This window comes from Tachysurus vachellii, chromosome 9, assembly GCF_030014155.1.
Source record: "Tachysurus vachellii isolate PV-2020 chromosome 9, HZAU_Pvac_v1, whole genome shotgun sequence".
Lineage (NCBI taxonomy): Eukaryota > Metazoa > Chordata > Actinopteri > Siluriformes > Bagridae > Tachysurus > Tachysurus vachellii.
The window spans coordinates 27,941,515-27,954,014 of NC_083468.1; the positions used below are offsets into that span (position 1 = coordinate 27,941,515).

Below are 12,500 nucleotides of genomic sequence, written 5' to 3' on the forward strand. Positions count from 1 at the left end.
AACTTTGTAGTAATAAACTCGGTCTATAACAGCTTTATGTCACTTTACATCAATTAACACGGCCCTAACACCAAATTTATACACACAACTTCACAATACACCACCTTTATAGCCATTATATGAACTTTGCACAAAACCCTTTGCAAAACAAAAGATCTTTGCAGCAACTTTATGTTAGTAAACTGCATTCTTCTTCTTCTTCTTTCGGCTTTTCCCTTCAGGGGTCGCCACAGTGAATCATCTCTCTCCACCTAACCCTATCTTCTGCATCCTCAACACTTTCACCCACTAGCTTCAAATCCTCATTAATTACATCCATATACCTCCTCTTTGGCCTTCCTCTTTGCCTCCTGCCTGGCAGCTCCATGTCCAACATTCTCCTACCAATGTACTCACTCTCCCTCCTCTGAACATGTCCAAACCATCTTAATCTGGCCTCCCTAACTTTGTCCCCCAAACGTCCAACATGGGCTGTCCCTCTGATGTACTCGTTCCTAATCCTGTCCAATCTTGTCACACCCAAAGAGAACCTCAACATCTTCAGTTCGGCTTCCTCAAGCTCTGACTCCTGTCTCTTCTTCAGTGTCACTGTCTCTAAACCATACAGCACGGCCGGTCTCACCACTGTCCTGTACACCTTCCCCTTGATTCTTGCTGATAGTTTCCTATCACACAGAACTCCTGACACCTTTCTCCACCCACTCCAACCTGCCTGCACTCATGATCATGATCATGATCATGATCACTAACATGATCATTAGTGATCATGTTAGTAAACTGCATGACACCATTAAACAGCATCCCAGACTACAGTCAAAGACGAGAACGTGGCCCAGTAAACCCCAGGTTACATGGTGTATCTCTACTACTGCAGTAAACTGTAGTCAGCTGAAATACTGAACGTTTAAACACCTTTTACACTGATAAATCCTGATGAACAGCATTGTTACCCATCACTCCCATTCTCCATCGACTTACAACCATTAATCCTGTTTTCTTTTACTTTACACTTCTAAACATCTCTCTAATTAAGTTCAGAATAATAAGCAGTAATCTAAACATCTACTTTATCATCATCATCCAGTAGTCGTGTTAGCAATACTGATATTGACCTGCATTAACCTGTCTGTCTGTCTGTCTGTCTGTCTGTCTGCGTCCCCCTCAGTAACGTGTACCTGCAGGTGATGTCCATGTCTAACCTGGTGTGGAAATATCAGCGTTACCATTTCATCATGGCGTATCACGATAAGCCTGTTCTCCCTCCACCACTAATTATCTTCTGCCACATTGCCTCACTCATTCGCTTCCTCTGCAAAAGCAGGAAAAAGGACAGCAGTGCTTACGGACCAAGTACATCACTCACCCTACACTCTCACACACACGATTACACAAACGCTCTCGGCTCTTTGTTATAACCCACTCACGTGTTCTTTTGACACGCAGAGCTCTTCTTGACTAAAGAGGACCAGAAAAAGCTGCACGATTTTGAGGAGCAGTGTGTGGAGACGTATTTCCATGAGAAAGATGACAAGTTTCACTCTGGGAGTGAAGAGAGGATCAGATTAACCTCAGACCGGTCAGAATCGTACCATTTTATTCACTCTGAACGTTATGCTTATTATACGTAAACCTAATAACTCCAAACACGTCAAATACAAAAGTACATCAGCTTTACGTGACTAAACGTCCATTCACAATAACGTTACCCTCTCAACACAGTGCCTTAGATACTGAACACTACCCCACTGAACACTTTACACCCTAAACACTGCTCAGTAACAAACTTTTTAACACCAAACCCCTCTTTACTTCACAGCACTACATCTCTAGAGCACTCACTTTCTACTCAGCACTGATTTCCATCGCTAAGCTTCAGTTGTCATTAAATTCTGCACCATTAATATTAATCCATTAATATAGCATTAATGCACTTGTTTCTGCAGGGTGGAGACGATGAGTATCCAGCTGAGGGAGGTTGGAAACAGGGTGAATTTTATAAAGCGGTCTTTGCACTCTCTGGACTCTCAGATCGGTCACCTGCAGGACTTGTCTGCGCTGACTGTGGACACTCTGAAGGCTCTAACGGCGCAGAGAGCTTCCGAAGCCAGCAAAGTGCACAACGAGATAACACGAGAACTTAGCCTGTCTAAGAACGTGGTGCCTGGCACAGTTGACACCGTCCCACCTTCGAAAGCTTCCATTTTGGTTCAGAGAAGCGTTTATCCTCCGCCGTCCAACATGGCCGACTCTCTGTTCGGTCGAGGAGCTTCAGAAGGGGAGCGTCTGAGAGCCGAGCTGGCGACGACTCCAGAAAGGAGGCCGGCGTTTTCTCCAGAGGCCGGGTCCTTTGGCATCGCCCCACATGCTCACGCAATCGCTCACCCGGACGATGCCGGCGGCAGCAGCCTGCCGAGCGCTCGTGGTGCCATGGCGACCTTCTTCGTCAGCACCCCTACGCAGCCGAGCAGCACACACTCGCACACATACACACACAGTACACAAACGGGCCAGGCTCACTCTCCTGCTGAGGCTGCTGTGGAGTTTGGGGCCTTTGTGGGTGAGTATGAAAAAATGGAAGATGATGATGATGAGGATGATGATGATGATGATGATGATTATGGAAAGAAGGAAGCTTCCTGTTTGTACCCGAACGTTGTGGTTTCAAGTGAGTTGGAAAGTCAGTGTTACGTGAATCTCGCCTTTACCGATGATGAAGGCTGCGTACAGAGCCAAGGGACATCTAATTCCATTCCTGCACCCAGGGCTGTTTCTGCCCTCAGGAGGCACCGTCCTCGGTGCTGTCAGCCTCGTAAGAGAGATCTCCGGCGACTCCGTGGCAGAGTCAGAGTCAGAGGTTTGGCCTTGTCGCCTCACCGACACCTTGCTGCAGATCTCAGGAGCGGTTTTCAAACCCACGTACAGTTTATTCCGGTTTTGGCGTTTAAGGGTAGTTAGGAATATAAAAGGGGTATTAAAGGCTGCAGCTGATTCACTAATACACTGAGAACGTAGTATCAGGTGGACAGTTGAGTATTTTCAGTATATTTGTAATTATTTTACGTACATGAGCAACACTGATATACTTACAGTCAGGTCCATTCGTCTCCTCTGAGCTGTAGGTATCCCATCAGTTATCAAACACGACCTCCTTCAGCTGATCTCAGACATTATGACTGACTCCTGGATATTTTAGGTAACAAAGAAACCATAGAGACCAAATAAACACGAGGGAACAAATAAACTAGAACCTGAGTAGAAAAATAAAGGGAAACGGATGCTGGTGTCAGTAGGAAATTCTGAACAAGAAGTTAGCAGTGAAAAGTAAGAAAGAAGGAAAATGTAGAGTGACATAAAACGTGAAGGAAAATAAAACTGAAGACGCTTTACATACAGACACGTTAGTCTCTAGTGTGTCCCATATTCACCCTGCTAGTGTCCTGTAAACTAGAGAGGAAAGAAACATCAGATAGAAAGAGGACGAGGAACCTGGGAAGATGGAACCTAAACACACCAAAATATGGAGGGGGAAAAGCTCATAACCACCTTAAAAACATTAAATAGCAGAAAAGAAATAAACAATAGAAACTTGGACAGTTTGAAACAAGAGACGTAAACTAGGGATACGACAAACTAGCAAAAAGAATCGTCTGACTGTAAATCGTCTGAAGGTGAACAGAGAACATTAGAAACTAAACTCCAGGGTCCTGTAATTGGGGAACTTTCCAATCAGGCAGTTACAGTAGGTTACTATGGAGCACAAGGAACAAGGGACGCTGTAGTCTAGAGCGAGAGAACAACGTAACTAAGGTACACTTAAATAAAATAAACACTACACGTGACCGAGCATGTACTGTAGGGTGAGGAATAGGACACTGGGGTCACTTACTATCATCTGTTTGATTAATTATAGTTAAGAAATAAATTAGTATGTAGATTTATTAATGAAGCCTGTTACAGCAGATTCACGTTAAAACTTCTTAGTGTTAGTGTATGATGACTGATGAGATATGTTCAGCTCTGTGTGAGTGTGTGTGTGTGTGTGTGTGTGTGTGTGTGTGTGTGTGTGGACCTGGCGGTGTGAATACAGTACCGCTCTACTAAACAAGGAGTTTGAAAACCAGTGATCCCCATTGTGTTTGGGTGTGTTGGTGTGGGCAGGTGTGTGTCCAGTACTGACACTGTGAAGAGAAAGCAATTAAGTGTGTGTGGTTGTTGAGGGTGTAATGAGTTCAGTAATGGTGGAAGTCTCTGATCAAACACTCTGTGTGAGGTGGGGAGTGTTGGGCAGAGGAAAGGAAAATGTGTGTGTGTGTCTGTCTGTTTGTGTGTGTATGTGAGTGTGTCTGTCTGTGTCTGTCTGCGTGTGTGTCTGTCTGCGTGTGTGTCTGTGTGTGTGTGTCTGTGTGTGTGTGTCTGTGTGTGTGTGTCTGTCTGTGCCTGTGTGTGTGTGTCTGTCTGTGTGTGTCTGTGTGTGTGTATGTGAGTGTGTGTGTGTGTGTCTGTCTGCGTGTGTGTGTCTGTGTGTGTGTGTCTGTGTCTGTTTGTGTGTGTATGTGAGTGTGTGTGTGTGTGTGTGTCTGTCTGCGTGTGTGTCTGTCTGCGTGTGTGTGTCTGTGTGTGTGTGTGTCTGTGTGTGTGTGTCTGTCTGTGCCTGTCTGTGTGTGTCTGTGTGTGTGTCTGTGTGTGTCTGTGTGTGTCTGTGTGTGTGTGTGTGTGTGTCTGCGTGTGTGTGTCTGCGTGTGTGTGTCTGCGTGTGTGTGTCTGCGTGTGTGTGTCTGCGTGTGTGTCTGCGTGTGTGTGTCTGCGTGTGTGTGTCTGCGTGTGTGTTTCTGCGTGTGTGTGTCTGCGTGTGTGTGTCTGTGTCTGTTTGTGTGTGTGTGTGTCTGTCTGCGTGTGTGTCTGCGTGTGTGTCTGCGTGTGTGTCTGCGTGTGTGTCTGCGTGTGTGTCTGCGTGTGTGTCTGCGTGTGTGTCTGCGTGTGTGTGTCTGCGTGTGTGTGTCTGTGTGTGTGTGTGTCTGTGTGTGTGTGTCTGTCTGTGTGTGTCTGTGTGTCTGTATGTGCATGTGTCTGTGTGTGTGTGTCTGTGTGTCTGTATGTGCATGTGTCTGTGTGTGTGTCTGTGTGTCTGTATGTGCATGTGTCTGTGTGTGTGTCTGTATGTGCATGTGTCTGTCTGTGTGTGTCTGTGTGTGTCTGTCTGTGCCTGTCTGTGTGTGTGTGTGTGTGTGTGTGTGTGTGTGTGTGTGGTGGTGGTTAAATATGAAACTTGAGGTGATGGTAGTATAAAATCACACAGTGTAATAACAGCTTAATGATGTCACTGCTCTGGAAATCACACTGGACATTTAAACAGAAAAACAAACACCTCTTAGTAAAGATGCTTTATTTACATTTTTGTTTTCAAGACTAATTTAATAATTATTATTAATGATATTCTGACAGCTGAGAGGTTGTTGTCCTGGTGTAAAGTTCCTGTGTTTGTTTGTTCTTTTCTAGCTATTACATTTTGTCTAATTGCACATACTGTTTTAAACATTAGATATGTTACAGCGCCCTCTAGTGACAAAAAAGGTGTCCATTTAAATGGTTAGTGTTACGGTCCAGGGGGTGGAGTCTGAGCTCGTCAAGCCCCTCCTACCTGTGCTGAACAGAACAGAAGTGTAGAAGGTGGAGTGTGTTTGACGTGTTTGGTGTGTTTAGGCTCCGTGTCCTCGGACAGTTGGACCCAGTTTCACCCCTGAACTTGGTTCTACAACAAGGATCATAGTTACATCTAAGTAGAAGAGAACAAATTAAAAATATATTTTTAAAAATAGGGAAATTTAATTTAAAAATGTTTAATAACTCAGGAAGAATTTTTCAGCAATTAAAATCAGAAACAATGGAATAAATTTCCATGAGTTGTGTTTCAGATCATTAAGTTTGTGATTTAACTCCAACATCCTGCTATAATTCTTTAACTGAGAACCATCAGGGATTTGACCTGTGGTGTGAAGCATGACTGTACACACACACACACACACACACACACACACACACACACACACAGAAAGTGTGTGTTCATTACACTACTAACCACATCAGCTGTCAAAGTCCACACTGCTGTTAAATGTTAAGTGTTCGATGAACTGTTTCCAGAGCACACAGTCATCAGACAGCAGTCTGTGTGTGTGTAGATGTGTGTGTGTGTAGATGTGTGTGGGTGTAGATGTGTGTGTGTGTGTGTGTGTGTGTAGATGTGCAAGAGGTCATACGTGCAATTTGCATTGTTCTCACACATTCCTGGTCCTCTGAAAGGTCACAAAGATGATTCTGAAGGTGGAAGGTCCCCTAAGCAGAGTTCTGTGGGCTGCAGGCAGCTTAGTCACAGCAGCAAGGTCAGTGACACACACACACACACACACACACACACACACACACACAATACAGGACAGAGTGCACCACAGTCATGTGACCATGATCGTCATCCTGTGTGTATGTTTTCAGGGAACTGGCCACATGAGGACTGTGAACTCTTACGCTGGTTTTACAGAACTTGACAAAAATCCGACATTCCTGCAGCCAAGTACGTACACACACACACACACACACACACACACACACACACACACACACACACACAAGTGCACACACACACAGGTGCACACACACAGACACACACACACAGACACACACACACACAGGTGCACACACAGACACACACACACAGGTGCACACACACAGACACACACACACAGACACACACACACAGGTGCACACACACAGACACACACACACAGGTGCACACACAAGTTAATGTTGAGTGTAAGGATTTTACCTGATTTAACAAGTCATTTTAATAATTGAGTTAATTTACTGATGTTTCCCTCATTATTAATCACTGTGATTTTAACTTTTAACTAATTACTAACTTACTAAAATGTTGCTAGTTACCAGATTTTTGTGTATAAATATTATAATATATTTATTCACCAGTCAGGTAGTGAAATTGTGAGATTCACAGAAATCTTTTTTATCCAAATGTAGACTTCAGACAAATGTAGAATATCTGACAGTTATGAGGAAAATTACTTCACAAACACTGTAAATGTTTCTTTAAAAGAAAAACAGACCTGAAAGTTGTGTGTGTGTGTGTGTGTGTTTGTGCGTTTGTGTGTGCATGTATCTGATGTGTGTGTGTGTGCGTTTGCGTGTGTGTGTGCGTGTTTGTGTGCATGCCTGTGTGTGTTTGCATGTGTGTGTGTTGTGTGCGTGTGTGCATGTATCTGATGTGTTTGCGTTTACGTGTGTGTGTGTGCATTTGTGTGTGCATGTATCTGATGTGTGTGCGTTTGCGTGTGTGTGTGTAAGGTCTGAGTAAGCAAGACAGGAGTCGAATATCAGCAGAGGATGTTCGGTTCCATGAGGACCCACGAGCAGCTCTGTTACTGGTAAACACACACACACACACACACACACTATTTACTATACACAATGCATATCGTTCTGTTGTGTTGCATTTGGGAGCATCAGAAAAGGGTGGGGTGTGTGTTAACCCTTCTTTTTATGCTTTCTGTGCAGGAAAGAGCTCAGGGAAAATCTGTGCAGGCCAGCAGCAGTGTGTAAGTACACACACACACACACACACACACACACACACACACATATACACATCACACACAAACAGAGTATGTAATGTTTCTCTGGTTATGTTTTGCAGAGGTCCAGCAGAGGACACCACCAGTGGTGAGATACAGCAGAGTTTATGACTGACACACACCTGCCTTTATATGGCATTTTTATAGTACAGAATGTTTCTTTATAACACACACCTTGGGCTAGGCATCACAACTGTGTGTGTGTGTGTGTGTGTGTGTGTGTGTGTGTTACAGCCACAGTAGGCCTATACTCGGCCCGTCACAGCCCTCTCAGTACACGTAAGGACTGTAAGTCTCCCCTCTGCTGGCTGATATTATCTACTGCACACTATACTGTACATATACACACATGAATTAACTTTATTCACCCCACACACACACACACACACACACACACACACACACACACACACACACATTGTTCTCTGTCTGTTTTCTTTTTTGTCATTCTCTCTCTCTCTCTCTCTCTCTCTCTCTCTCTCTCTCACTCACGCTCTACAGCGATTGGTTCTCCCTTTAAGCCGATGGAGGGTTATCAGTATTCAGGTGAGTCAGGTGCTCTGGTATAAACCGCTCTGTAACCCCCAACTCCTTTTACTGTGATCTCATGTCGTGTGTGTGTGTGTGTGTGTGTGTGTGTGTGTGTGATAGCGGTGGAGCGTAATAACCTCATGAGGTTGTCACAGAGCATCCCGTTCACCCCTGTGCCCCCTAGAGGTAAGCCTGAGTAACTGCCCTTCCTCACCTCCTTGTCTGACCATGTCCTCAAGCTGGGCTTCCTGTCTAGGGGTGTGGTAACGACCCACACCCTGTTTCTGATTGGTTCCCTCTAGTTTATTAGCGATTGGTTGATCAGAGAATCATCAGTGATTGGCTCTAATTATAAATCTGTATACATTTATCTTATGGGAAAGCCCAGATTTAGGATGCAGCCCCGCCCCTTTCTTCTTTGTGTCTGATTTATGTTTTGAAATGTGTGTGTGTGTGTGTGTGTGTGTGTGTGTGACTATAGGAGAGCCAGTAACAGTGTACTGTCTGGAGGAGAGCTCTCCAACTAACATCAACAACAGCATGTCCTCATGGGCGCAGCGTGGCCTTTGTGCCAAAATTGAGTTCCTGAGTAAGGAGGAAATGGGCGGCGGCTTAAGGCGAGCGCTGAAGGTGCTGTGTACGTGGTCTGAGTACGATATCCTCAAACCTGGACATCTGTACATCATCAAGTCCTTCCTCCCTGACGTCATCAACGCATGGCAGAGTGTCTACAAAGAAGATACTGTCCTGCACCTCTGTCTGAGGGTATACACACACACACATCACACACACACACACACACACACACATCACACACACACATCACACACACACACACACACACACACATCACACACACACACATCACACACACACCACACACACACACACACACACACATCACACACATCTCACACACACACACGCACATCACACACACACACATCACACACACACACATCACACACACACCACACACACACACCACACACACACACACACACACACACACACATACACACAGACATCACACACACACACACATCACACAGACATCACACACACACCACACACACACACACACACACATCACACACACACATCACACACACATCACACATACACACATCACACACACACACACACACAGACATCACACACACACACACACCACACACACACATCACACATCACACACACACACATCACACACACACACACATCACACACACACACATACATCACACACACACATACATCACACACACACACACACACACACGCACACCACACATACACACACACATACACACACATCACACACACATTACACACATCACACACATCACACACACACATGCACACACCATTATCACAATTAATTATTAATGATTTTTTGTAAAGTAAGTTGTTTTGGAGAACTGATGTAATGTCATATTGGATGTGACACTTCTTTACAGTGTCGCACCTAATTTGCATAGAATAAAAAATGACTTTAGGGCTATTAGCATATTGATTCTGATTGGTTCATTTGTACAAATCATGCAGTTAATGTCCTAATTGAATATGTCCAAAACAAAATCCGTTATAAGACAGCTACCTGTATTTGTGGGATCACAAGCACTAATTGTGTCTGTGTGTGTGTGTGTGTGTGTGTGTGTGTGTGCGTGTGTGTGTCTGTGTGTGTCTGTTTGTGTGTCCTAACAGGAGATCCAACAGCAGCGAGCAGCTCAGAAGCTCACCTTTGCCTTCAATCAAGTCCGACCTAAAACTATCCCCTACTCACCCCGGTAACACACACAACAGAATTACATTAAACCCAACAGGGTGTTTGTTCTTTCTGACTCATATTCAGTTGCTGAGGCTCAAATTCCCACCTTAAAACTAGCACTTAATTTGAATGTTGATAAATGATTAAGACGACATTGAGATCACATGAGATGGTGATACAGAAATATGCAGCTCTACCTACATTAATCAGTGGTCAGACAGCAATATTGTGTGTGTGTGTGTGTGTGTGTGTGTGTGTGTGTGTGTGTAGGTTCCTGGAGGTGTTCCTTTTGTACTGTCACTCAGCTGGACAGTGGTTTGCAATAGAGGAGTGCATCACAGGTGAGTTCCGTAAGTTCAACAACAACAACGGTGATGAGATCATTCCCACAAACCTGCTGGAGGAAACCATGCTGGCCTTTAGCCACTGGACCTATGAGTACACACGGGGGGAGCTGTTGGTGCTGGACCTGCAGGGTAAGAGACACACACACAAAACACAAGGAGAAGGAGGAGGTTGATGATGATGATGATGATGGTGTTTGTGTGTGTTTCAGGAGTAGGTGAGATTCTTACCGATCCGTCTGTCATTAAGAGTGGAGAGAAAGGGTGAGACATTTACAGCTGATCGAAAACAGTACAGGGACTTTTATTGTTTTATTTTATTGTTGGTGTGATAACTGTGTGTGTGTGTGTGTGTGTGTGTGTTACAGATCTTATGATATGGTGTTTGGGCCAGCAAACCTTGGTGATGATGCCATCCGAAACTTCCGCACCAAACACCACTGTAACTCCTGCTGTCGCAAACTCAAACTGCCTGGTGAGTGTGTTTGTTCATTTAAAATCAAATGCTGTTACACACTAAAACCTCTTTAATTTGGTCTTTTGCTGAACGTGTGTGTGTGTGTGTGTGTGTGTGTGTGTGTGTGTGTGTGTGTTTCAGACCTGAAGCGGAACGACTACACGCCAGAGAAAGTGACACTGCAGCAGGATGATCAAACAGAAAGTCCTGCACCTTCTACACAGACAGGGGGCGGGGCTAAAGAACCGCGCCCTTCTATGCGCTTAATGCTGTGACACACACACACACACACACACACACACACACTAAAACCTGTACTAGAACCTGGAACCCCACATCTGTGTGGGAGCTGGAAACCCTCCAAAGAGACGTCGAGTCGAGTCTGTCTGTCAGACTGAGTGAGTGAGTGAGAGAGTGAGAGAGTGATTGACATGTGTGTCTGTGTTGGGGGGTTGTTGTGGGCAGTTATACCAATGCTACTGCGCCTCAGTTGGGCCAAACTGAAGTGACTCTATGTTGTAAAGATTTTAAAATGTACACAGAGTTTTTTAAGAGATTATTTTATTTTGATGTTTATATCGTCGATATTGATTAATGTATCGCGGTTCTCATGTCTACAGACCGCACGATGCCTTGTATCAAATGTTGCGTCATCATGAACTGCAGATCAACACTGAGACTTAACACAAGACGCATCTTTTTTTATACATCTCCAGTATCACATGTACACGCGCACACACACACACACACACACAGATCATGTAATCTGGGCAAATTGCAATGCAGCTTTTACAGTTTAATTTTGTCCGATGTTCAAACACGAGTTTTTAATGTTACAGAGGTACTATATTATCTTTATTATTATTATTATTATTATTTTTTATTATTTTAATTTTTATTTTGTTGTACATGGATGTATGAAAATTTTAAGTAGCTGTGTAGGGCAGAAAGAGTGGCTCAGAATGAGTGTATTTTATTCAGTGGACATGAGAGGATATTATTCAGGACAGTTTTTTTTTTTACTGGTTATCATTAAACAAATAAAAACAAAACATACTACAACTGTGTGTGTGTGTCTATGTCTGTCTTTGTGCTTGTCTGTGTGTGTGTCTGTTTGTCTGTCTCTTTGTGCTTGTCTGTGTGTGTGTCTGTTTGTCTATCTCTTTGTGCTTGTCTGTGTGTACGTCTGTGTGTCTTTGTGCTTGTCTGTATGTCTCTTTTGTGCTTGTCTGTGTGTGTCTGTGTCTTTGTGCTTGTCTGTGTGTGTGTCTGTGTGTATGTCTCTTTTGTGCTTGTCTGTGTGTGTCTGTGTGTACGTCTGTCTTTTTGCTTGTCTGTGTGTGTGTGTCTGTCTTTGTGCTTGTCTGTGTATGTGTGTATGTCTCTTTGTGCTTGTCTGTGTGTCTTTGTGCTTGTCTGTGTGTCTTTGTGCTTGTCTGTGTGTGTGTCTGTGTGTATGTCTCTTTGTGTGTGTCTGTGTGTATGTCTCTTTGTGTGTGTCTGTGTGCGTGTATGTCTTTGTGCTTGTCTGTGTATGTGTGTATGTCTGTCTTTGTGCTTGTGTGTGTGTGCATCTGTGTGTTTGCGTGTCTGTGTCGGTGTGTTTGTGTGTGTTTGTGTGTGTGTGTGTGCATCCTAATAATAATAATAAAAAATAATAAAAATAAAACTGAGGCAAGACGTGTGTGTGTTTGATTAGTTTTATTTTCACAGAGACGGATCAGTCAGTGGACCTTTTTAACTCAGATGTAGTTAACCGG

General features: G+C 44.1%; 2 protein-coding genes across 3 annotated transcripts in view; one reads left to right on the forward strand and one right to left on the reverse strand.

Moving 5' to 3' along the window:
• trpm7 (transient receptor potential cation channel, subfamily M, member 7) overlaps positions 1-11,803 on the forward strand; it is a 38,720-nt gene extending 26,917 nt beyond the window's left edge. For both annotated transcript variants that reach the window (XM_060878462.1, XM_060878461.1), the window contains exons 24-40: positions 1,166-1,350; positions 1,444-1,576; positions 1,944-2,557; positions 6,298-6,377; positions 6,487-6,565; positions 7,351-7,430; positions 7,561-7,601; positions 7,700-7,725; positions 7,872-7,925; positions 8,139-8,183; positions 8,289-8,354; positions 8,650-8,933; positions 9,876-9,958; positions 10,210-10,415; positions 10,496-10,547; positions 10,652-10,758; positions 10,882-11,803. In XM_060878462.1, the coding sequence (XP_060734445.1) occupies positions 1,166-1,350; positions 1,444-1,576; positions 1,944-2,557; positions 6,298-6,377; positions 6,487-6,565; positions 7,351-7,430; positions 7,561-7,601; positions 7,700-7,725; positions 7,872-7,925; positions 8,139-8,183; positions 8,289-8,354; positions 8,650-8,933; positions 9,876-9,958; positions 10,210-10,415; positions 10,496-10,547; positions 10,652-10,758; positions 10,882-11,015 (2,269 nt within the window). In that variant the 3' untranslated portion in view covers positions 11,016-11,803. The remainder of the gene's footprint in view (positions 1-1,165; positions 1,351-1,443; positions 1,577-1,943; positions 2,558-6,297; positions 6,378-6,486; positions 6,566-7,350; positions 7,431-7,560; positions 7,602-7,699; positions 7,726-7,871; positions 7,926-8,138; positions 8,184-8,288; positions 8,355-8,649; positions 8,934-9,875; positions 9,959-10,209; positions 10,416-10,495; positions 10,548-10,651; positions 10,759-10,881) is intronic.
• Positions 11,804-12,426: 623 nt separating this feature from the next.
• Positions 12,427-12,500, reverse strand: part of usp8 (ubiquitin specific peptidase 8) — an 18,436-nt gene continuing 18,362 nt past the window's right edge. Inside the window, exon 28 of the mRNA XM_060877810.1 lies at positions 12,427-12,500. This exon is cut by the window's right edge and continues 1,548 nt beyond it. The gene's annotated coding sequence lies outside the window, so the exon portion shown is untranslated.